At 40.1% G+C, this 26,552-nt stretch overlaps 3 protein-coding genes across 6 annotated transcripts in view; 1 reads left to right on the top strand and 2 right to left on the bottom strand.

The window, feature by feature from the left end:
- syne2a (spectrin repeat containing, nuclear envelope 2a) overlaps positions 1-973 on the top strand; it is a 103,949-nt gene extending 102,976 nt beyond the window's left edge. Inside the window, exon 101 of the mRNA XM_077219692.1 lies at positions 101-973. Within this exon, the coding sequence (XP_077075807.1) occupies positions 101-308 (208 nt within the window). The 3' untranslated portion in view covers positions 309-973. The remainder of the gene's footprint in view (positions 1-100) is intronic.
- Positions 1-26,552, bottom strand: part of nmu (neuromedin U) — a 367,892-nt gene that overhangs the window by 307,823 nt on the left and 33,517 nt on the right. The window lies entirely within an intron of this gene.
- esr2a (estrogen receptor 2a) lies at positions 806-24,661 on the bottom strand. 4 transcript variants are annotated; one of them, XM_077219693.1, is made up of 11 exons: positions 24,433-24,661; positions 20,824-20,975; positions 17,939-18,421; positions 17,664-17,830; positions 16,453-16,569; positions 14,754-15,077; positions 12,998-13,136; positions 10,794-10,927; positions 3,006-3,189; positions 2,014-2,210; positions 806-1,821 (listed from the first exon to the last, which is right to left on the bottom strand). In XM_077219693.1, the coding sequence occupies exons 3-10, from the start codon at positions 18,334-18,336 to the stop codon at positions 2,024-2,026; spliced, it is 1,650 nt and encodes a 549-aa protein (XP_077075808.1). In that variant the 5' UTR covers positions 18,337-18,421; positions 20,824-20,975; positions 24,433-24,661; the 3' UTR covers positions 806-1,821; positions 2,014-2,023. The 4 variants fall into 4 exon arrangements, with proteins under 4 accessions (XP_077075808.1, XP_077075811.1, XP_077075809.1 ...); XM_077219696.1 differs by having other exon boundaries at positions 1,593-1,679; positions 24,433-24,604; XM_077219694.1 differs by having other exon boundaries at positions 1,593-1,683; positions 24,433-24,604.

Here is a 26,552-nt window from a genome sequence, read left to right on the forward strand (position 1 = left end):
TGTAAAAAAAAATTGCACATACACAGTATTATATACAAATTACATTTTGATTTGGAAAAAAAGAGCAGCAGTAAAAGTAAAAAAAAAATTTGTGTTTCAGGTCAAAGCGTGAGCCATCCCCTCAGCGTTCATTCTTCTATCGGGTCCTGCGAGCAGCGTTCCCTCTGCATCTCCTGTTCCTCCTGCTGCTGGTTCTGGCCTGCCTGGTCCCTCTTTCTGAAGACGACTACAGCTGCACCCTTTCCAACAATTTTGCCCGTTCTTTCCACCCCATGTTACGCTACACCAACGGTCCTCCTCCCACATGAGTCCCTCGTCAACTGTTCTCGCCATCAATTAATGGAGCTGTTCTCGTGACTCAGACGTGCGGTGGAGCACCACTTTTGTCCAAGCAATATTTTTAATGGTTGTATTTATATAATTGATTTTATACTATTTATTCTCCTTTGAGAGCCAAACTACTGAGATATTTTTTGTTGTTGTCAATGTTGAGTTGGATGTGATCTAAAAAAAAAATATCTCTTTTCTTGTCATAATGCTGTAAAGAAGTCAATCATTGTATGAGCTTGAATGTAAATCACTGATCTTTTTTTTGTGTGTGAAATTTTTCTAGATTGAAGCACATCATGCACTGATTAAAGATTATAAGAGTTTGCAACTGGAAAGGATGATCTTTTCATCCACAGTTTGTAATGACGTGATGGGTGGCTGCTATTTTGGGATTATGGGGTCTCATTTTTCAATTTTGATATGGTCTGAATCAACTGTATTTGCAAAGCCCAAAACAAAAATAAATGTAAAAATGTCAAATACACAAAACATTTTAATTCATCCCAGTGTAAATAACACATTGTTACATATGTGCTGCAAGGTAGAACACAAAGTTTACAGAAATTAAAGTTTGAAAACCTTTTACAAATTAAACTTATGTTGTGTGTTTAAAAAATAAACATTGTCTACTTTTAAAAAAAAACCTGTATTACATTTGCTTTTTAATTCTTAGTATTTGACAAATTGTAAATTCAATATTAACACTTAAACAAATTCAAATGGCTGCCGACAGATGCAATAACTTTTATAAATACTTTGTCCATTTGTGCACTTATTAAAATAAAGTACTTTTAACATTTTTTTAAGCTTCTAATCTTTAAGGTAGGTTTGCTCTATTTTAGAGAAATTTTAAAGTGCAATATCAAAAGTATCGTGGTTCATCTTACAAACAAAGGTTTTCACAGTGGAATAAACTGGTGATCAATATAGAAAATGTATAAATGTTTTGTACAAGGCCTTTATGGTGTTCAAGGGGTTTACTGGGTAGGGAGCAGGATGAAATAAGGCAGCAATTTGTCAAAAATAAAGTGACAAAATAAAAATGCAAAAAAACATCCAGCTGACATTCATGAGTTCTCTTCCTCCGACAGAAAAAAAGAGGCTTGATTCAGGTCTTCTAAAGCTTCGGACCAGAATTTAGTCTTTGATCACACTGCACACAAATCTCTCTCATCGGCCATACTGTCAGTTTATAACTGATGGAATCTGATCTGTTTTTTCTTCTGAACAGTGTCGTCAATAGCTGCTCTATCTACAGCAGCTGCTATAGGCTGATTTGTTTAATTTTACAGAAAGCTTACTGTATAGAAAGACAAAAGAAAAAGTAGAAATTGGACACCATGTACATCCTGTCTGAAAAAAAATTTAGATTTCACATCATATATAAAGAGACATCAGTGATGTTTTTCAACTTGTGAAATCCTATTCCACGCTTTTTGTGTGGCTGTTTCTGTTGTCCATCCTCCTGAAACTACAGATCATTCTTCAGCACTGGAGAGAAAGAAGAGCAATTTAATGGGATTTTAATTTTTATTTTTAGGATTTGTGGAAAGATTTTAGAAGGCAACTGCCTGTAAAATGAATATTTTATAAACCAGGCATTTTCATCATCAAACAGTCTATTTTTATTTATTTTAAGGTCACAATCTGTGCATTATGTTGCACACACTTTCTGAATCTCACCTGATAGATTTTAGGGTCCATGCTGAGAAGTGCAGGTGAAGGCCTCCTGGACGCCTGTGCTCTCTTTGGTAGCAGGACCGGTGTGAGACAGACGTGAGCCGTGCATGATATGAGCGTCCAGCATCTCCAGGAGCAGGTCATACAGAGGAACCATCTTCTTCATCTTCATGCAGTTTAGGTGGTCCATGCCTTTGTTACTACAGACGGTCAGTGGAAGGTTTGGAACAGATCGAGAGTTACAAATGCACACAACACCACAGAGACAGGTTACAAGCTCACTAGTTTAAGAGTCTTCTATACAGTCAAGCTTTAAGTATCATATAGTTTAGCTAACTACTTTTTCAAGGTTGTTAGCTAAACTATAAGATACTTAAAGTAGTTCAATATAGTAAGCTAACCTTTTGTAAATGAAGAAGATAGCTAAAACTAATACAGTAAAGCTCAACAAGTAGCTAACCAGATTAAAGGAAAAGTTAATGTATTTTAAAATATATAATTATCAGATATAATTTAATCAGAGCTGTATTTCTCTAATTAGTAAGCAAATGCTGCATTTGTGACCTGCTTCAAAAAGAGACAATTCTTTTCCATGAAGCATCTAAAAGAACTGATTCACTACACTGATAATTGCAAGACAAATTAGATATTGGAAAAGCTACTTTAAAAACAGATGAACTACTGGGAGATTGAAAAGTGCAGTAGTGTAAGTAGCATTAATAATTTTAGACAGCTACACCCCAAACTGAAAAAAACCCACTCCTGTAAATAATTAATGTTTCAAGTGATTTCAATTACAGCAGACAAATGTAAAAATAGTGAGTAGCAGCATGTGTCCAAATGAACTGTAATTGTAATCACTTTTTTTTTCGCATCCATATTTTTTTAGCAGACTCAGAGAAAAAAATGTTGCCGTATTCAGACAAATTACTGTGTATGAAGCCAGACCACAAGCCACCTTTTCTGAGTGAAAGCACTGCATTTATTGTTTGTACCTGAGGTGCCTTATGTGGGAGAGCAGCATGAGCAGATGGGCTAGTCTGGTGGAGCGCTGCTGAAAGCTCAGGCCCGTCTTCGAGATGGCCCATATCAGAGCATCCGTCACCGAGTCAAGCAGACACAGCAGCTTCGACCGCCTCTGGAGCTCCTCTTCTCCCTCCGACGAACTCAGACACATGTCTGCAATGACGCACAAGCGCAGGTTCATGGAGTTTCAAGCCATGATGAGACATTTACTGCCATTTGAAATAATAGGCGTGATACCCAAATAAGCATCCAATTTAAAGAATATCCAATTCAAAAACAACGCAAAACATCTGGAGCGATCAAAAAATTAATACCGAGGAGACAAAGTGAAGACAGCTGTTGGGGGAGAAGAATAGAGAGATAATGCATGAGGAATGGACAGATCAAAAGTTCAGAGGAATCGGAGCAGGAAGAAATATTGGTTCCTTCAGACATTAAACACTAACCAGGTACTGCCTGTTACTTACATAAGCGTTTGCTATGAAATGGATAGTTGGGTTGAAAGCGTGGAGCGCTCCTCAAAGCAGGCATGTTGTCCCCATTAACACTTTACAGTGTGAGCGTTTTACTGGCCTTGCCAAGACTCCCTTCAATTAAAGCGGGGATAGTAGTAATCTTCTGAGTTACGAGTCAACATTATTTATTACATCTCTGTGGAGGTCAGGTGTTTGTTTGGCCTTATGCCACGTGATAAAGAAACTAGAGAGGAAAGGAAATGAAGGGGAGTATGATTGGTGCATGACACCAGCTGGAATCGAACCTGCTTTTGGAGCTTAAGCGCTAGGCCATAACATTAATTTATGATAAATGTACTGGTGACCAGCTAGTAAAGAGGCAGGTAAACCTCACTCCCCAGGCTTCAAGAGGCGCTAGAGGCTGCGGCGCCAGCCTCCCATTCCAGAAATGCAGGATCAAATCCTGCTCAAAGTGGTGCGAGTAGAACCAGAGGGGTTATAGTGGGGCCGTGACCCTGATGGGATGAAGGTTTAGGGGGCAAGCTAGCAAGATCTGTGCGATTAAACCTCACTCCCCTGGTCTCAGGAGGCACATTAGCGGCGGACGCTAGAGGCTGCGGACTTTAGCGTCCTGGTTGAAGCGTCCATCTCCCTTGCCAGAAACGCCGGTTTGAAATCCAGCAGGAGCAATGCGAGTAGAAAAGAGAGGCAACATATACAGACCCAAAGGAACACAAAGAGTTTGTTTGTTGCTGAAATTATGCTGTTCATCATGCTGGATTTCTTTTAACATTACAATCCAGTGCTAGAGACAGAATGCATACATTCAATTTTGCCTGCAGTTGTTGCTGAAAAAAAAAATCCACCATTTACCAAATTATAAAACAAGTTTCCCAATTTTGGTTATTATGCAATATTACTTTGGCTGCGTTTGACATTGTTAACTGATTAAAAAAAAAAAAAAGAAGAAGTATACACTACTATTCAAAAGTTTTAGTTTAGTACGAATTCTTTTAAAGAAATTCATACTTTTATTCAGCACGGATGCATTAAATTGATCAAAAGTGACAGTAAAGACATTTATAATGTCACAAAAGATTTCTATTTCAAATAAATGCTGTTGTTTCTAACCCTATTCATCAAATAATTTTTATTTTGAATTGCAAATCTATACAAAAAATTGTAAATCTGAAAATAGTTATAAAAAAAAAGTTACGCATGGATTAATATTAAATATTGGGATTAAATATTTATGGATCCTATGAGGTATTATAAATCATGTAACTAAAAAAAGGCATTTTTTTAATATACAACTATATTGAAAACTTAAGCTAGTCTCTATTTACTTCTAGCAGAAACCTATGAGATATTACAATGAGATCCACTGTGATTTTTCTGTCCTATGGGGAAGTTCAACAAAACTTCTCGGTTACGTATGTAACCCTCGTTCCCTGAGTAGGGAACAGAGACGTTACGTCGGATGATGACGAATGGGGTTTCGCTTAGAAAGCCTATCAACTACGAGTATTACAAAACGAGCCAATGGCAAAGAAATGCCATGGGTCTGCGGAATTTGCATGACGTAACTCCGCCCCACCTCGTGGGTATAAAAGGAGGACGCCGGCAACAGGCAGATATGTTTCTTCGCTGAGGAGCCAAGACTGAGCTCAGGCGATCCCCGCGGTACAGCGGAAAGTGGCAGGCAGACGTAACGTCTCCGTTCCCTACTCAGGGAACGAGGGTTACATACGTAACCGAGACGTTCCCTTTCGTTGTCACTCCGAGTTACGTCGGATGACGACGAATGGGGTTACCAGTCTAATCACGCAACCTTCTCAGCTGTCTTCCAGTGCCCTGCGTAAATCTGAGATCCCTGTCGTGAGACTGGCACGGATGAAGGACTCCTATTTAGCACAGGAATACCAAGGTACACTGGGGAGCATATCCCAAGTTCAGGGGAAATATGCAATTACTGCCAACCCAGAGGGGGGGGACTTAGAGAATACACATGTGACCCGAAGGAGACATGGAGAACACTGGGGTATCCAGCCGCAGGTGGAATATTTCAACCCCAGGGGTGGCAAGGTGGCATGCCAAGGGAAAGACACATGCTCAAGAGGCTTACAGTGGAGATACACATGTGGGGGTCGCTCAGGGGAGGGACCATGCACACGGGAGGCACCTAGCCGACGCACAGGCAATAGACAGGAACTCAGGGCTTTCGGGGAAGCTCACCTGAGGAGAATATCGCACGTATCCAGTCCGTGGAGTGGAATGGCGAGCAAGCGAAGACACCTGAGCGGGTCCAGTACTAGCCGGTTGAAGCGAGTACATGAGAGGACACTGGCTCCACTCGGAGATTGTAGAATCTGGCGAATGTGTTAGGTGTCGCCCAGCCTGCAGCTCTGCAGATGTCTGTTAGCGAGGCGCCATGCGCTAGAGCCCAAGAGGATGCCACACTCCGGGTGGAGTGGGCAGTCACACCAAGGGGGCACGGTCGACCTTGCTGCTGGTATGCCAAAGCAATGGCGTCCACTATCCAGTGAGACAACCTTTGCTTGGAGAGAGCCTTTCCCTTCAGCTTCCCAACATAACAGACAAAGAGCTGGTCTGAGGTCCTGAAACACTGCGTCCTGTCTACATAGGCGCAGAGGGCGCGTACTGGACAGAGCAGTGCCAAGGCTGGGTCTGCCTCCTCCGGGGGCAGCGCTTGCAGGTTCACCACCTGGTCCCGGAAGGGAGTGGTAGGAACCTTGGGCACATATCCAGGCCGGGGTCTCAGGATCACGTGAGAGTAAGCCGGCCCAAATTCCAGGCACGCTTCGTCAACGGAGAATGCGTGCAGGTCTCCCACCCTCTTGATGGAGGCCAATGCAACCAGGAGCGCTGTCTTCATAGACAGGAACTTAAGCTCCACTGATTGCAACGGCTCAAAGGGAGCACTCCGCAGGGCAGTTAGAGCCACTGAGAGGTCCCAAGAGGGAACGAGAGGAGGGCGAGGAGGATTCAGTCTCCTCGCTCCTCTCAGGAACCTGATGATCAGGTCGTGCCTTCCAACAGACTTACCTTCGACCGGGTCATGGTGTGCGGCAATAGCGGCAACATAGACTTTCAGGGTGGAGGGAGACAGCCTTCGCTCCAGCCTATCTTGAAGGAAGGAAAGCACGACACTAATCGAACATCTCCGGGGGTCTTCTCGGTGAGAAGAGCACCAGTTGACGAAGAGGTTCCACTTCAACGCATAGACGTGTCTCGTGGACGACGCTCTAGCGGAAGTGATGGTAGCCGCCACCGCTGGTGGTAGGGTACTCACACCTGCCTCGTCCCGTCCAGGAGCCACACGTGGAGGTTCCAAAGATCGGGACGAGGGTGCCATAGGGTGCCCCGTCCCTGAGAAAGGAGGTCCTTCCTCAGGGGAATCGGCCAAGGAGGTGCTGTCGCGAGGAGTACTAGTTCGGAGAACCAGGTCCGGGCGGGCCAGTATGGCGCGACCAGAATGACCTGCTCCTCATCCTCCCTGACCTTGCGCAGGGTCTGCGCAAGAAGGCTCACTGGGGGAAACGCATATTTGCGGCCCCGCGGCCAGCTGTGCGCCAGTGCATCCGTGCCGAGCGTGCCCTCGGTCAGGGAATAATACAGGTCGCAATGGGTCGAGTCGTGAGAGGCAAACAGATCTATCTGTGCGTCCCCGAACTGGTCCCAAATCAGCTGAACCGACTGGGGATGGAGTCGCCAATCTCCCGGGAGGGGCTGAAGCCGTGAGAGCTCGTCGGCTGCACAGTTCAGGGCTCCGGGGATATAAATGGCATGAAGCGACCTCAGATGCTTCTGACTCCATATGAGGAGGTGGCGGGCGAGTTGCGACATACGGCGGGAGCGTAGACCACCTTGATGGTTGATGTACGCTACAGTGGCGATATTGTCTGAACGGACTAGTACGTGTTGGTTCTTGAGCACGGCCCGGAAGCGGCGCAAAGCAAGACGTACGGCCAGCAACTCAAGGCAATTGATGTGCCAGAGGCGGCGGGGTTCTGTCCAGGAGCCCGCGGCAGCACGTCCATTGCACATGGCACCCCAGCCCGTGGAGGAGGCATCTGTCGTTACAACGACGTGCCGCGAAGCTCGTTCCAGGGGCACTCCGGCCCGTAGAAAACTGAGGTCCGACCACGGGGTGAAGTTCTGACGGGGTTTAAATTGAGCCAAAGCTGAAGCGGTCTCATATGAAGCAATCCGAGCGGCGTGTTCGCATACCTGGTCTCGAGAGTGAGCTAGGATCAGCCAGTCGTCGAAGTAGTTCAGGATGCGAACCCCGTGTTCCTGAAGGGGAACAAGGGCTGCCTCGACGACCTTCGTGAAGACGCGAGGAGACAGGGCTAGCCCGAAAGGGAGAACCGCGTACTGGTATGCCTGCCCCTCGAAGGCAAACCGAAGGAACGGTCTGTGTCGAGGGAGAATGGAGACATGAAAGTAGGCGTCCTTCAGGTCGATTGCTGCAAACCAATCCTGGGGCCGCACACATTCGAAAATGCGCTTGGCAGTGAGCATCTTGAACGGCAGCCTGTGAAGGGAACGGTTCAGCACACGCAGGTCCAGGATTGGTCGTAACCCACCGGTTTTCTTGGGGACAATGAAGTACGGGCTGTAGAAGCCGGTCCTCATCTCGGCCGGAGGGACGGTCTCGATCGCACCCTTCGCCAGCAGGGTGGCGATCTCTGTTCTCATGATAGGGGCGTTGCCACCGACCAAAGTGGAGCGGACTCCCCTGAAGCGGGGAGGAGACCGCGCGAACTGAATTGCGTAGCCGAGCCTGATCGTCCGTGCCACCCATCGGGACAGGAGGGGAAGCTCTAGCCAGGCTCCCAAGAACTGTACCAGCGGGGTCATACGGACCACAGACTTCCCACCGATGGTGCAGCAGGGCGGAATGCCTGGCCCGGACGTGGACGGCATAGCGGCCCGGTGTGGGGGCACAGTCATTAACCGCGCCCTGACAGAGGAGACCAGGGAAGGAAGAACGTTCCACGGGGGTCTGCTCTGCCAGGGGGCTGGCGACAGGGGCGGAAGAGAGCGGCACGGTCCGGGGACGGCGCGCACTGTCAACCGGCTCTGGGACAGAGGGGGACGAGGGGTGCACGGCTCAGGGGCGGCGCACCGTGTCGTCCGAGAACTCTGTGTGCTCAGGGATGGAAATGTTACATCTTTCTTTAACCACATTAGGGTGCTGCCCACCCGTGGGTGAGCAGCGGGGAGTGGAGAACAAAAGATTCTCCCCCGGCCCTCCACCGGGGGAAGGAGTGGTCCTGCTACCATCTCCTGAGAAGTAATCTTCAACGTCCCTGAGCAGCCCGTCTCAGGAGCGCCGCTTGGCCCGGCGTTTAGCGGGGGGCGGGGCTGGAGAGGGCTGGGGCGCCTTCTTACGGCTTCCTCCGCGACCGGGCCCGGGTGGAGGCTGCTGCTTGGGCCGGGCGGGAGGGGCGGGAGCCGCAGGAGGATCATCAAGCACAGAATGTGCTTGATGGCCTCAGTCTGTTTCTGGGCGGTGGAGAACTGTTGGGCGAAGTCCTCCACCGCACCGCCGAATAGGCCGGCCTGGGACATGGGGGAGTCGAGCAGGCGAGAGCGCTCAGCATCCCGCATGTCAGCCAGGTTCAGCCATAAGTGTCTCTCCTGGACCACAGCTGTGGACATCACCAGACCCAGGGAGCGTGCGGTCACCTTCAGGTCGGTGGCGGCGCGCAGCTCATCGAAGAGCCCTGGGTCCGTCCTACCCTCGTGCATGTCCCTTAGCATCTGGGCCTGATAGACCTGCAAAGTGGCCATGGCATGCAAAGAGGCAGCCGCCTGTCCCGCCGCTCTGTAGGACTTCGCCACTAGGGTAGACAAGAACCTACAGGCCTTGGATGGGTGCTTAGGCTCGCCGCGAGAAAAAGCACTCTGAGGACACAGCTGCATCGCAACAGAGCGCTCAACCGGCGGGAGCCCAGTGTACCCACGGGCGGCTGCCCCATCGAGGGGAGGAAAGGCGGATGAAATCAACGAGCGGTCGCGGGAAGACATGGGAGTCTTCCAGGACTTCGAGATTTCATCATGCACGTCCGGGAAGAAAGGTATTGGGGCAGGCTGAGGACGTGAAGCCGCAGCTGCACCCAAAAACCAATCGTCCAGCCGCGAGCGCTCAGGACAGGGTGGAGGGTTCCACTCCAAACCAATGCTCGCGGCTGCCCGGGAAAGCATGGCCGTCATCTCTGGATCGGACTGAGCCACAGCCGTATTCACACCCGAGGGTGGCAGCTGTGACGAGTCGTCACTTCCAGACGAATCAGACCCGCCTTGTGATGCTTCGATTGACATCGCATCTTCCTCTGGAGCGCCAAAGGACACCCGTGGGATCTCAAAGGACGGTCCCGAGGGGATCCCCTGAACGCTCGCGGGTTGCAACACTGGAGAAGGTGCTGCTGGGCACGGACGAATAGTCGGCGCTTTGTTCCACACAGTCACCCTCAGATCACCCTGGCCACCAGCCGAAGTAGAGCCTCTCGAGGAGGCGCTAGATCGGGGTGTGGATGAGGGGACTCTCACTCTTGCGAGATCATTGAGTCTCAATCTAAGTGTTGCGATGGTCATGTTCCCACAGAAAGAACATGACTCATCCACGAGCGCTGCTTTAGCGTGATTAAGGCCCAAACACACCAAGCAGCGCTCGTGCCCATCAGAGTCAGACACCAGCCGACCGCAACCAGAAGTGCACGGGCGAGGCATCTTTAAAAAGACGTGCAAAAAGACTTTAAAAAGACTTGCCGCGTGCAAGCTCTTTTTGTGAGAGAAACTCAGTGCTGAAGCGCCCGCGGAGAACACACTCGCTGGCAAACCACGCTCAGATAAGCAGGAAGTGTGCACTCGCCGGGAGATCGCCGTCACACCAACACTGGAGAGTTGCTCGTCTCGTAAGAAGCTGACAATCAGAGATAGCTTAAGGAGTGAAGAATTACACTTGGCTCCGAAGCGAAAACATATCTGCCTGTTGCCGGCGTCCTCCTTTTATACCCACGAGGTGGGGCGGAGTTACGTCATGCAAATTCCGCAGACCCATGGCATTTCTTTGCCATTGGCTCGTTTTGTAATACTCGAAGTTGATAGGCTTTCTAAGCGAAACCCCATTCGTCGTCATCCGACGTAACTCGGAGTGACAACAAAAGGGAACATGTACATTCATTATCTAATAAAAAATACATTTGTTTTAGTAATAGATGTAGTATAAATGCACACACATTTCAAAAGCCCTTTAATGAGAAGAACACTTACTGGAGTTAAGGAGGATCATGGCTTTGAGACACACGTACTCCTCTCTCTGTAACTTGAGTTCTCTGAACCTGGATGTGGCTGCCAGCAGCATATCGAAGATCTCCACAAACCCCTGCACACAGCTGCCTTCGTCCCTGCCCAGCACAAACACCTTCATCAGTCTCACAAATAAGCTTACCTCATCAGAAACACGGGACCTAGCATCAGTCTCAAACCTTACTAGCCGTATTCCAAACCTGCCACCTAGTAAAAAAGCACTGAATTCTATACAAAGCGAAATGGCCAATGGAAAATCAGAGTACCCTAAGACGCTAAGAGGTGCTACAATTGGACCTGCAGCAGTGAATGAGACCAGGGCGGCGCTAACACTTTGCTATGACAAAAACTTGTGAGAACACAGCTACTTCCATTTCGCATTAAACGAGACTTATTCACAACTTAAACATCATGGGTGCTAAATAATTGAGTTATTGTACCTCACTTCTATATGTAACTAATTTTAGGGAATTTGTACAGTATTTGTGTCAAATAATACTGAGTGTCATTAATGGCAGATGTAGTCAGAAAGAAGAAAAAAATCACACTGTTTGTTGGCACGTTTTTTTTATGTTGACATCATTCACCAAGTTCATTCCTTCTCCAAACCCATGAAAATACAGTAAATGGCTAGCGTCAGGTGCATATTTACAGCAAATCCACCCATGACTAGAACGGATTGGAAGAGTAGTTCAGTATAAATTCTGCAGAGCATCTGTAACCCTGGTCACATTTTTTTTTCTGGCATTACAACATGGGTACACACCATGTTAGGGGGGTAAAAAAGGGCAGCGGAGTAGAGGGGGCATGATAACAGAGAAGCCATGGAAGGATCAGTTTCTGTCTTCCCACAGTTGTACTGGCAGCTCTCTATTTCCCACCACACCAAGCCTCACACTCGCTGTGACCCGTCTGAACACATCTGGCCAAAATGCTGATTTTGTTGCACAGCTCATTCTTGAGATGTTTCGCTATATTCTACAAAGCTTATGTTATGAATACACAGTTCTTTATACTAAGCTTCTGCAGTGTGAAAACACCCACCCACACACGTTACAATTTATATTACATTTTAAAAGAAAAAAAAACTTTTAAAATTGTAGTTCAAAACATGCAAAGTTATCAGAAACATACACTCTTTGTACTGATGTTGATTTCAAATGGATTTGAAAAACGTTTGAACCATTCTAAAAACTATTTTAAATGTAATGAATATTAATATTATTATTCATTCATATTTATTGCTAATAAATTGTGGTGTAGCAAATATATTAAAAAGTAATAACATACTTTCTTTTCAACTTGAATGTAAGTGTAATTATCTCAATGATTTCATTTAAAGAAAAGTTTGTATATTTTATCATTTCTTGTTTTGTTTTTTCTGTATGTTGGTCCCACACTATATGACTTGGCAGACAAAAGTTTTCAAATATTGATCATATTTTAGCATATATTTGCTACACCACAATTTATTAGCAATAAATATGAATGAATAATAATATTAATATTCATTACATTTAAAATAGTTTTTAGAATGGTTCAAACGTTTTTAGCAAAAGTGCTGAAAGTGATTTTATTATTATTATTAATTATTTTTAGAAATAATGATACTAATACAAGATTATGCCAAAGTACTTCAGGAATTTAATTCTTTTAATGAGGCTTTTTTTTCTTCATTATTATATCTTGAAGGCTGTATCAACCCAGCATTTTTTATTTTATGTTTCCCAAAATATATCAAAATTAATTTTAATTTAGAAATTAAAAACATGCTCGTCATAGAAGAGATGTATTCACTACATGTATGAACTGCATTTTTTGCATACATTTATTGGCAAAATTAATAGATCCAGAAAAAAAGAGCATCATGCCATTGACTGATTGTATAGGTCGGCATGTTAGGCAACCATGGCTAATGTGTTTTAACCTTGACATGACAAGAAAGTTAACTCGTGTCTGTACATGAGAACACATAATCATTTACTTAAATCACCCATAATTCATTTCATACTACACTGGCATACAGAACAAATGGACAGCTGCATAAAAATACTGACCACCTAAAGCATGTGAGAACGGAGAGATAAATTCAAGCACGGAGAGATTGATGTGCCTGTTCATAAATTAGGCAATGGGAAGGATAAACACAATTAGCTCACACTAGTTACCTGCTGAGACTGAGGTCTGGAGAGAAAATGAGTTTTCCAGGGTGATTAACAGAGCGCCACATCAGTCCCAGCATCAGCACCTCTAACCAGCAGCACTCTAACAAATGGACCTGGTCAAAAAGACTGAGCTCCACAAAACCTGCGGAGAGAAATAAGCAGTTGTTACCCACTGCACACACAACCAACAACAGCCTCATTCAACCCATAGCGATCAAACACAATCCATAGTTTACAGGTTGTATCCAAAATTAGCAGAGTAGTTCATTTCAGCATGCAGTGCTTCCCTGAAAGAAAGTGAACGAGATGAGGCATGTGACTCCGCATAAACTGCTCATCCCTGGGGATCTGGATAACTTGAAAAGAAGAGTCTGAGGGAAAGTTTGCTGATGTTCTCAAAATAAACAAATGGTTCATGTTCAGAATTAGAACATGATGATTCACTAATAAAAGACTGCCCATCTCAAAAGACAAATATTAATTAAAGTGATAAATCAGATCAGAAAACAGAAGACATCAAGTATATTAAAACAAATTTGGAGGCTTCTAAATAGGCCTTCTGAATCACTTGCCTTTAACTACAGAAAAATATGTATTACATATATATTGGTGTATGGAAGGAAAAATAATATTTCAATGCTTTTGCCTTCACTCACAACACTGAATTTTTTTTCCCACAAAGGCATTGCTTTTCCCCCCAAGAAACTGGGCTGGCTCGTAAAAAAATATAGATTTTTTTCCCTCCCGTCTCAATAATTTTTTTGTTTAAATCACCAAATTTGCGAGAAAATAAGTTTTGCGAACAAATGCAAAGTTTCTAGGGGGAATGCAATTAAATCCTTGAAATATAAATTTTCACCTAATTTTTTTTCTGTATCATTATGTCCGTATTAAACACACTGACACATTATACGGTTCATTTTAATCCATTTAATCCATCCACTACATAAAGGGTTCTTCAAAGTTCAATATAAAGATCTTTTTGAAGTCCTAAAATCTGAAAGAGAATTAACATTTTTGAGCCATGAATTTCTACCGTTGTATTTTATTATAGTGAGTTGATGAGTTCAATAATGTCTGTGGCTAACATTACATTTGTTCGACAGCATGAATCATAAGGGTCATACCATAATCAAATAGAATATAAAATTGATGTGTGCTTTAAAAATATAAGTTACTAACAAGAAACTACATGAGGATTAAAATGGCTGACGCATGAATTTCATGTCATTTGTTAAGCACATACGCTCACATCCTTGTACTCCACATACTGCACTAACTCTAAAACAAGTGTTTCTAACCCATGTATTCAAGAACGGACATTTTTTTATTACCCACACAACCCTACAATGTTCAAACTGCTAAAAGCTGAACAAAGATTCAGGTTTATGTGCTTTACAAATGATGTTAAATTCAGTGGGCAACTGTTGTATACGTCATGCAGCAACTTTTAGAAACATTTCAAAAGCACAAAACAGTTTCAAATTCATGTTTGAACAGGGTATGATGTAATGCAATTTATTTTGAATATAAATGATAAATGACAAATTCTCTTCAAGTAATATTTACCACATCCATTACTGTAGTGTCCACATAAATCCAAAACTGCTATTCTAAAACCCATTAGATATTCCAGAGGGAATCCATAGTGAATCAGTCTTCCGGGTTTGTTCTACAACCTGACACATGCTATGACCAAATACCTCATTTAATGTTATAACTGAATCAGTTAGTCTTTTAAATCTGGTTATACACTCACCTGGGACCTTCTTGGCCCAGCTGATCATGTGAACGAGCTCTTTGTCAGCCAGGTTGGTCAGTGACATCATGACGTTGGCCTCAGTAAATGGCTTCTTCATGTCTTTCATGAGGTAAATCTCAGGTGGCTCTGCATCCATAATGCGAGTGATTAGTTCCTCAGGGCTCAACGCCGTGTTAACCAACTCATTTCCACTGAGGGGACACGGGACACTTTTTATCTCTTGAGATCTCGGGCCACTGGTTCTCATTCTGCCAGAGAATCGTGCCAGTCGCTTCTGCTGTGCTCCTCTTTGTTGGTAGCTGCCACGATCTCGCCGTAACCCTGTAAAAAACACAACAAAATTGCACCATTCACTTCCCCCTCTTCTATGCTGGTTGAAAGGATTATACTGGACAACCTAGTAAATATACAAGTAATTATCCATATGATAATAAAGGGAAGTGTGTAATTGTTTTTATATTAAATAGTTTTAAGTACAATCTACTATGAAGAGTGTTTCATTCGTAGGTTGATTTCCCTAAAGTATAAACACTGTGGGAAAACATTGCAATGTTTGTTTGATATTCCTGACCAGTACAGAAACACTGCCGCATCCAATGGTGTGAATGTGGGCGGGACTGTGTGTTTGTTTGACCAATGGTAGACAGAGGGAGTGTTCGGGAAACATTCATTGCCTTTGCAGTTACGTTTGGTGTCACTAGCAGTGCCGAAATAATACACTTCCCCTTTAATTCCAGATTTTGCTTAAACCAGAGGATCTCAACCAGGGGGCTGCACGATACATTAATACATGTAATTTAATTTTAATATATTAAAAATACCTAAATTAAAATGCTATTTCTTTTTTATTGTCCCTCAGTAACTTTTGTTTTTATTGTTTAATTTAATAAACCAATATGCTCAGTTTCTGTTAAAAAAAAGTTTGAAAACAAGCAGAGTTACAGCAGAAAAACTGGTAATATTTTGAGGGGGCCTTCAAAAATTCTGTTGGAAAATGGAGGGCAACAAAAATGAAACAGTTGAGACCAAAAATATGGGCGAACAGAAGGCAAAGCCAGAAAGCTGCAAAAACAAATTACAAAACTGTGTACTTGATGTATGATGAAGTCTTAAGAGCTCAAACCAAAGTGAGATAAGATTACATCACTTTCTCTTTCTAACCTTGAAGCGAAGCTGTGAAAGTAGACTGCCCTAAAACAGCAATTACAAGAGTGGATGAGGCTTGACAGTAACAGTCTCCACAGCAACACAGACTTAATTCAGCTAGCACTGTTCTTTGGATTAAAAGCCCTCCGAGATACTCACCCAACTCACAAACAGCTCAAAAGACCAAATGCAAGACCTAAGAAGTTTTATCTTGATCTACCAGACCCTTTTACTGTAGTCTGGTTCAAAATTGTGTGAAGTCATATTATTTGAAATCTTAAAACGAAGAATTATGTATGACAAGATGAATTTTGAGTATTGTATCTGGTGTTGATTTGGTGCAACATTTGAACAACATCTATCAGGGCTCTAACACATTATCATTAAAATGCTGCTACATATCACAACTTCATGGCACGATAGCTGCTTAATACTGGAACATAAAGTCAATGACTTTGGACATTCAGCACTCAGCAATCTCTCATTAAGTATTTGTTAACTGTGTGGGTGTAAAAAGGGTGTCGTTAGAACAAAGGAGACAGCGTCCCACCACATTTCATCATTCCAACTTCATAACACTTCCGGAGTCGGCAGGCCTGGCAGCTTTTGCGGCGGTTCTTGTCGATGGTGCACTGGTTGGTAGCAGGGCAGATGTAGTCATTGTGTCCTGAGAAAATGAATCAGATGTTCTCTATTAGGCACTGAACAGATGCGTGTTCAAATCGTAACAAGTCTGACAATAAAAAAACTGCTACTATGTTTAAAGGACCCCAAAGTAAAGCATAGTGGTCTTCTAGAGACATGAAGATAGGTTGTCTGGGACCATGAAAAATAATAATTTTTAGTCATTATATAAAAATATTTGTCCACAGAAGGTTATGCTTGACCAATTAGAATTAATTATTCCAGAGTCATGTTATGCTTGACCAATTAGAATTAATTATTCCAGAGTCATGTAATAAGATTGGATAAATTAGCATTTCTGAAGGAAAAGATACCTGTGAAGGCGTCTCTCGATGACGCAATCATCACTCTCAGTTACATTTTGAATGCTGAACATTCTATAATAGTATGTGGGAGATTTTCAAACTTTAATCTTCATAGAAGGGATGGAGTATTTTTTTATTTATTTACCAGTATATACCAGAATATATATATTTATACTTGGATTACCCATCATCGCTCACTTAGTCTTTAAAAACATTATTAATCTAATAACGCTGTTAACTGTAATCTTTAGCAAATCTCAAAATGAATACCCATTTTTTAATACTGTAGATTATAATTTTGGATTGCCTGAATTTGCTTTTTTGCATTTTTACACACAAGTTTGCAATTAAAATATTTTTAGCTTAGTTTTTGAAGTGTATGATTTTTTAATTAATTTTGACTAATTTAATTTTACTATTAGACATTTATCTGTTATTGTCCATAACATGAAAATTATTGCTGTTAGTTTTTAGTGTTTTATTTTTAATTAATTTAGATAAATTAATGACGCTAACACTATCTTCTTCTATTCTTCTAAATCTGCAGTACAGTCGAAACAAACTTTGTTGCATTATTTTCCTGTTATCACTGTAAAGCTGCTTGAAACAATCTTTATTGTAAAAAGCGCTATATAAATAAAGGTGACTTGACAAATTAATTTTAATACCAGCCATTTATTAGATATTGTCAATAATGTGAAAATGATCATCAGATTACTAGTATCGGCCAAAATTTACTTATCAGTGCAATGTACTTTTGAGAGAGTGATACCTTGTATACTCCTCTTGAAGAAGGCTTTGCATCCTTCACACGACCACACGCCATAATGGTACCCAGAGGCGTAATCACTACAGACGGCACAGTAGTGCATGTCAGCTTTACCTCTCACAGAGGTAGAAGTCTCCCCTGCATCTGCTACCCTCTTCAACAGCGGTTTTCTATAAAGGGGAGCGGACACATGCATCTGAGCAGCTTTAAACCTAGTAGACAGACAGACAGTTTTACGAAACCTTCTGAAAAAAAAAAAGATTTGTGCTTCCGCATACCTGTATTCCTCTTCGCTGTGATCATGTGGTGTAAGTTCCGTCCAAGTCCCACCGGTTGGATGGTTTTGTTGTAGTCGAGTCTGTTGTTGATGCAATGCAAGTGACGACACTTGGCTATGAGGTGGCCAAAAGAGGGTGGGGCTTAGGGACTGCCTCACTGATGAGCACTCGGACAGGGGCGATGTGCCGTAACCCAGCAGAGCGGGACTGTAGAAGGGCAGAGTGGTGAAGTCATGGCCGAGGTCTGTGTAGGGTGATGGGATGCAGACGGGATGGCTCTCCACCGGCAGGGGTGGAGAGGAGGAGTTAAAGATAGGAGAGAGGATGTGACCTCCCACCCTGCTGGAGTCAACTTCCTGCAGCTGAAGCAGGCTTTCTCCCTCGGGATACTCGGACATGGTGAAGGTAGATGAGTTCAGCGCTGTCGCATCATCAACAGGGAACTGTTGATGTATCTCATGTTGAACCCCTTAGTCATCAATACTGAAAAGCGACATAGGCTATTGCATAATCGATAAGAAGATTTCATTTTAAGTTGAGAAATGAATTGGAAAAAAAATGCACATATTATTCATTCTAAATTTGTTCTAGCGAGCGGTCCTTTGCAGCTCTTCACTATCTATCTCTAGAAAATAAGCACATTCAAATAATCAATTACTAAGATGGCCTTTGGAAGCAAATGCAATAAGAGGTTCAAAATGAAAGGAAACAGAAGCAGCCAAACCAAAAACGTTTAAATCAATGGCCAAATATGATATAACCTTACCTACTTCTAATGTATTCAAAAAATGTCTATCAAGTTCTCTGGTAGCCAAGGCTTTTAAAATACTTTTCAGTATTTGTATATATCACACTGTTTTCACACACAGTGTAAATGAGTTTATATACAATAAAATACAGTCTATTTGGGGAAAGGGTCCCTTGTTATATTTAAGGGGCCTTGGCATCAAAAAGCTTCCACACTAGAAGATATACTGTAGGTTCATTATTGTTGCCATCGCTTAGATATATATAGTACTGAATAGTTAGGTGAACGTGTTTCATTTCATAGCCATTAATATATTGTGTGTTTTAGCAAAGCAGGAATGCAGTATTAACCAATCAGCAATCAGGGCTGAAACTACACTAACAACACTACCGTTGAAAAGTTTGAGGTCGGTATGATTTTTTATGTATTTTTGAAAGTCTCTTATGCTCAACAAACAGCACTGATTTAAAAATACAGTAAAACACTAATATTGTGAAACGTTACAACAATTTAAAATAACTGTTTTCTATTTTAATTTATTTAAAATTGTATTTATTCCTTCGATGACAAAGCTGAATTTCCAGCATCATTACTCCAGTCTTCAGTGCCACCTGATCCTCAGGAAATCATTCTAATATGCTAATTTGGTGCTCAAGAAATATTTCTTATTATTATAAATGTTGAAAAAAGTTGTGTTGCTCACATTTTCTTCAGGATTCCTTGATGGATAGAATAGCATTTATTTGAAATTGTTTTTTTTTTATAACAATGTAAATGTCTTTACTGTCACTTTTTATTAATCTAATAATCCTTGCTGAATAAAAGTGTAAAATACTTTCCAAAAAAATCGTACCCTCCCCAAACGTTTGAACTAGGGTGTAACAATATATTGTATCACAATATATCGAAATGCAACAATATGTATCGTGGATAGTTCAACTGTGTGAGAAAAAGTTTACAGAGTATTAGTTTCAGTACTACATTAAACTACTGTATATAATGTTGAATATAATGTATGATAATGCCAAATGTCTTATGTTACCAGTAAAAAGTGGCCTACATTATTTTAAATATATCTAGTCAGTGACAGGCATATTCATCTAAAGTAATTCTGTTTTCAGCTTCAGAATCATGAATATTTTTATTCTGGTGTCACTATTTCCCTGTGCATTGGGTTACCAGCAAGTCCAAGCCTATTTATTTCCACCCCCAATGTAATACCAAATTTAGCATTTCAATCAACAGTAAAAAAAATTGTTAATCTTTTACTATATGTCGTATCGCAATAATATCGTATCGTGAGTTCAATATCGTGATATGTATTGAATTGTATTGAATTGTGACATGAGCGTATCGTTACACCCCTAGTTTGAACAGTAATATATTTCTTTTCATTAAGTTTCAACCAGAAAAAAAGGAGTTGTTGCACAGCGGAGGGCCAAGACAGGATGCATCCTTAAGTTAATGATTACTGGCAAGTCATTCATAGAGCAGAATGAGTGACAAGACTAGATTGACAAGGATTACATTATTACACACTGTGTTCCACCAAAAATTTAATTCCACTTTATATAAATTTTTTAACTCACTCTCATACTCTCAAAACAAAACAAATGTAAAATGTGATCCGTCTACACATTCATATACATTCAAATGTATTTGGCAGATGCTTCTATCCGAGGTGAATTATGTTGCATTCAAGATCTACATTTTATCTGTTCATGCATTCCCTGGATTGACCTCGACATTGCTAGCACCACGCTCTTCCGGAACGCTAATAAAGCTGGTCTCACTACAACTTAATAGCAGATGTTTGTTTTAAACTTTTAGCTTGTGAACACTGAAAAAGCAGCTGCGTGTCTTGCATATCTGCCTATTTTAGGCCAGTTCATTAAACTCAATTCAGCCTGTTGCATACAGCTCAGTGATGGTATGAATCTACAGTAGGTTGCATTCAAAGAGGCCTAAAAATCTGCCTCAGGAACGTACATTTCTCTTAAACATTATATCCATTAAAATGAATCAAGGCATAATAAAGATACATTTGTATTTCTCTCAGCTCTTTGCAGTGCTGTCTTTCTAATGGCACATGTTAGTTCTTAATTTTAACACAGAAGTCTGTTAAAGTTCCTCTTACCTAAACAGTATTGTTGACTATACTTGCGAGACAGGCAGTCAGCCACACCGTCTCTCCAGACTGGCAATGTGAGTCAGCCGAGGACTTTTGAACCCTCGTTTCAGTGCTGACAGGCAACTGGCCAAAACATACCCTGCACAGAGCACAAGTACCTGCAAAATGACAGAAAGGAAATTATGTAATGATATACAAAGCAACCTATTTTGTGAACAGCAAACTTTTTATTTTTATTTTTTACTATTTTTATAAATAATTAAAACAATATTGTATGTATCCCTTTAATTTTTTTATTATTATTACAATTACTAATAAATAAATAATAATTATTATAGTATATTTTAAAATTAAATAACTGATCCAAAACTAAAGGCACTCATTACCTCTTTTTCCATCAGCATGACAAGCAATAAAGATGTCAAATTATATACTTTATTCACATCACACACTGTACATTTTTGTGTCATTTTAAAGAAAAAGACAAGCATATAAAATGCTCCAGTAAAAACCTGTAAATTGGTTAACTGTAAGTTACCTTATTGTAAACAGAGAAAAATTGTAAATGCTTTAACATTGCATTATATGTAATTTTACTGTAAAATATTGTCAAATATATATTTTTGGAAGTAAAAAAAAAACTATGAATTATTCATATATTACATGAATATTCTAACATGTAAAACAGTAAAATGTGTGACATCACATATGATTGTATTTTATTTAAATCGTTGTGTTTGTTTTAGGGTTTTTTTGTGATACAGGCAGTAATATGCAACCACGCAACAATGGAAACAACAAAGTATTTTTAAGGTGAAAATTTGGCAACCACAGCTGCCGTTTTTTTGAAGGTTTTTTTTTGTAAAATTAACGGGACTTTTTTTACTCTGCAGGCAGTGGTATTTCTTTAGTTAGGTATTTTTAATGTACTACATGCATTCAGTAACATCTAGTAACCACAGAAATGTCACTATGCTGATAACTTTTTCAGACATTGTCAAATACCTCATTACTAATCTGTAATGAACACTTACAGTAAAACAGTAAAAAACTTTCATTCCCACCATTATGATAATGGGGAAACTATTCTTCCCATTAAAACCCAGTAACCTTCAGCTCCTACAACTCTTCTGATTGTAGGCTAAGAAAGACTAGGATAGAATGGAATACAGAGAGAAGGAGGAGACTTGGAAAGCACAGACTGAATCTGCCAGCATCAACTCTCTACTGACAACCAGTCTGGCATGATGCGTGCTCTTCTCAAAAGAGCGCCGGCCAGCAGTGCATACCAAAAACAAAAGCCCAAGGCCGCGGTGTGATCTCCCTTCTCTAGCTTCCCTCACTCCCTTCTCTGGCGGAAAACGGATAAGGGAAAGAAGGAGCGACGGAAACCATGCCCTGTGCAGGAGTGGTGGGAACCAGGGGGAAGACCACCATTGAGCCTAATGCAAACCCTTAAGACTATCAACCTTTTCTAATAATATAGTGCACGTAAAAATGGAGCGCTATAATTTTATAAAACGGATAGCTCCGGTTCTTGATTCTGATTGGATTAGCCAAGTTTAAAGCCGTTGTAAATTATTCTACAATGATACACCTGTGACCTCATTAAAATAAATATTTTTATGGTCAAGCTGTTTTATAAAAGCAATTAGCCCCGTAAAGCTTTGGTTTAGAGTGAATATAGAAGTTAGAGACGCTCCACGTCGTGCCTAACATCGCCTCTTAGCTGTTCTAAATTCTCTGTAAACCACAGCTTCACAGGGCTTATTGATTTAATAAGTGTTCCTGTAGTTTAAGCATTAAAACATGATGTTAGCGACAGCAGGTTATAGGTTCAACTCCCAGGGAAAGCAAGAACTGATATAACTAATCAGATGAATGCAAAGGTGCTTTGGATAAAATCATTTGTCAAAAACATAAATCGAAAACATTCTATGCCATATTTATATTTAAGAATATTTTATGCAGAGGTTTTGTGCATTTCACTTCATATAGATGTCCATAAGGTAGGTCTGCTTTGACTAGACCATTATACCTGGGCAAAATGATGTAGCTGGTGGTAATTTTTATGTATTCCATATTTCTTCAGTGAATGCTACAAACTATAATCATAATTACTAGAAATCTCAGCAAAGAGGCAGCAGCCCCATTCATATATCTATATTTCTCTGTACCAATTTACAGTATATTGTTCAGTATCAGGATTTTGTCCATCTGTAAGATAATTGTTGATATACAGTACTGGCAACACAGAAGAATGTATATTTATATCATATATTTCATGAATTTATGTCATGTATTTATTTTATTAATCATAAAACACTACAAAAAAACTTTTTTCAAGGCAAAAGAAAAAAAGAGATTTCATCATTTTAATATTAGTCATTTTACTTCTATTCCCTACTGCAGGAGTTCACATGAAAAATGTTGTCCAGTTTGAAGTGAAAGCTGAAATGGCCTATTTAATTGAGAGCGGATAAAAGAAAACCATAAAGAGCCTGTTTGGCACAATCTGGCTGTTATTAAACAATCCTACTGACAGTCTACAGCCGTTCTAGTCAAGTTTGAATAATTAAAATCACATACTGTATAAAAGTAGATGTATTACTGTCACTGATGGATAGACCCTTGTCTTTGCCACAAACTAAAAACTAAAGTTGACTAAAGTTGTATTACTGTACAACAAAAGTTTTAATCAGAATTTTGCATATTAAATGTCACCTCTTGCTGAGGTCACAATAAGGTCACAGCTCACTGACATCATTGCTGACTTTTAGTTTTACAAGTAATTTATAAGTAGTCTATCTGACCAGTGATTTATCAACTTATAGCTATCAACTATACATACATTTGTGTACATTTTAACCACAGATTTTTAAGTGTAGCAAAAATGCTGCAGTTTTCTGTACTGTTTTGTAATTTTAGCCTCACTCATTAAAAACAACAATAACAACAACTTAATTTTAAGTAATGGTATTAATTATACTACATTATATACAGTTACAATCACTGGAGTGTATTTTTATTTTTTATTTTGATGAATTAACTATTCATGTTTTAAGATGTACTGACAGTTAATTCAGATGAATGACTTGATCACCTTTATTGTGTCAATGTTTTTAATATGATTATTTATCAAAGTTATGTTTAAAACAGTCCTCATGTATCTACTAGACAAATGTAAAAACAGTCAAGTTTCTTTACTGTTCATACATTTAATATGTCATACAGACAGTATGTGCATGTAATATCGTACATTCAGTATTGCCTACTCTCTATCTGTATAAAATAACAGTGAAATATAGCCTAATGATAACAAAATATACATTATTTTAACACGAGTGGTTTTCTAAAACAAAGTGGAGATCAATATTAAGGCTTGGGTCTCTGAGCTTTTATCCTCATGCCGAGTTAAAGTAAATTAATTTGACGTTCTGCATGATTCCTTTCATTAACCTGTTTACGTCATTTTAGTCTGAAAAGTGCACACGTAAACAAATGTAGCATACTGTAATCGAGCACACGCACTGAATGAAATGAAACACTGCAATGATGTAGGATGAAAGTTTACCCACAATGCTACAAACGGACGCTGGAAGACAGAGAGCCTACCTGTTGCAATCGATGTCAGCAGATGGTCCACTGTAAGGTTTGAAGTCGATAATTATCCCAAACGAGAAAAATATTGCTTGATTTGATCGCTGGAAAAAGCCTGTGGAAGGGGAAACGGCCAGTCTTTTGATGAGCTGTCAGGATACATATTAAAGTGTGCTCTGCTCAGTCTGTCACTGAACGCTCGTACTTATGAGTCTGTACGTCATTGACCACACCCGCCTGAATCACCTCCTCCTGCTGAACATCTGCTTTTCAAGCGCTCAGTAGCCTATATGTAGGCTACTCTCTATGAACCTGATGAATATGATCATTTTTCAGTTGTTTTCTACACTTATCAGTTGGATCTTTCCTGTTATGCAATATATTTCGAACAATATATATATATATATATATATATGTATATATATATATATATATATATATATATATATATATATATATATATATATATATATATAGCCTACTGGTAATGTCATGTAAAAGGAAAGAAGTATCAAACAAACTAATACCACAAAACATCACATTTTATCAAATCCTGTCAAAAGTTTGGAAACATTAGCGTTTTTTAAAGTCTCTTATGCTCACCAAGGCTGCATTTATTTAATCAAAAATACAATAAAAACAGTAATATTGTGAAATAGTTTTACAAATTAAAGTGTTTGTTTTCTACTTGTTTTTCTACTTACTTAAATGTACATGTAATTTATGTCTGTGACGTCAACATAATTTCTTCAATCTTTAGTGTCACATGATCCTTCAGAAATCATTCTAATATGCTGATTTGCTACTCAAGAAACATTTGTTATTGTTATCATCAATGTTGATAACAGCTTTTGCTTAGCATTTTTGTGGAAATGTGTGGTAAGATTAAAAAAGAGAGAAATTAATACTTTTATTCATCGAGGATGCATTAAATGGATCGAAAGTGACAGTGAAGACATTTATAATGTAACAAAATATTTATAATATAACAAAAGATATCTAATAAATGCTTTAATAAATGTAACAAATCTTTCTGTTCATCAAACAATCCTCAAAACATATTAAGCAGCACAACTGTTTTTCAACGGTTCATTTTTTTAATATTGATAATAATAATAATAATAAATGTTTCTTGAGCAGCAAATCAGAAACATAAAAATTTTTTTGAGTTTAATATTTTGTTAAGTATATTAAAACAGGGTCATAAATGATGGCTAAATGAACATGAACCGCAGATGCACTAATGACTTCTAGATTTATAATCCAAGCACAACACCACAGATTATACAGAAAATTATTTTTCATGTTTTGGCAATTTGACAAGGAAACGTGTACTCTTAAAATTACTTGGGTAACACTTTATTCTACAGGGTCCATGTTACACTATACTAATAACAGTAAATTATGCATAATTACACACAACGAACTCTAACCCCACTGCTAACCTTATAAGAACATTTTGTTAATTAATATTACCTACTTAAACACATAAGTACACTCTAACCACCCTAAAATAATGTGTAACCATTAGTATTACAGTAAAAGTTTTTTATTGCAAAGAATATTTTATGCAGAACTTGCAAAAAGCATAAATTCATCAAATCTGATCACACAGCTGATCAATTAGTTATTAAAAAGCAAACTATGTGGATGCTGACAATAATGGCTGAAAACACATTAATTCAATTATTAAGATAAAATTTTAGATTACGTGCACCCTCTCTTTATCTACATTCACTGGATATAATAATAATAATAAAATATAATATAATATAATAACAATAATAATAAACACAATTATTATTCTGAATCTCACAAGAAAACAAAGACAAGGAACATTTATCATATTTGACTTATAATAGCGTGTTTTAATTCATTAATCAAATACACAAGTAATCCAGTGTGATTTAGGCTGCGGTGAGGCAAAGCTTGCCACAAACTACTAGAATTACTCAAACTTGACCAACAACCCCCAAAATCAATCCACGGATGATATGAAGAATCTGCAATTTCAGCACAATTTACAAAGGTTTCAATCCAATAAAACCCAGGCCTGTCGTTTTATTTATTTGAATGAAGATAATGCAGTTTTTTTGAAAACTTGTCCAAAACGTTTAACCTACAGCCAAAGACAA

This window comes from Siphateles boraxobius, unplaced genomic scaffold (genome assembly GCF_051911475.1).
Source record: "Siphateles boraxobius isolate OS27281-9 unplaced genomic scaffold, OSU_SipBor_1 8, whole genome shotgun sequence".
Classification (NCBI taxonomy): domain Eukaryota; kingdom Metazoa; phylum Chordata; class Actinopteri; order Cypriniformes; family Leuciscidae; genus Siphateles; species Siphateles boraxobius.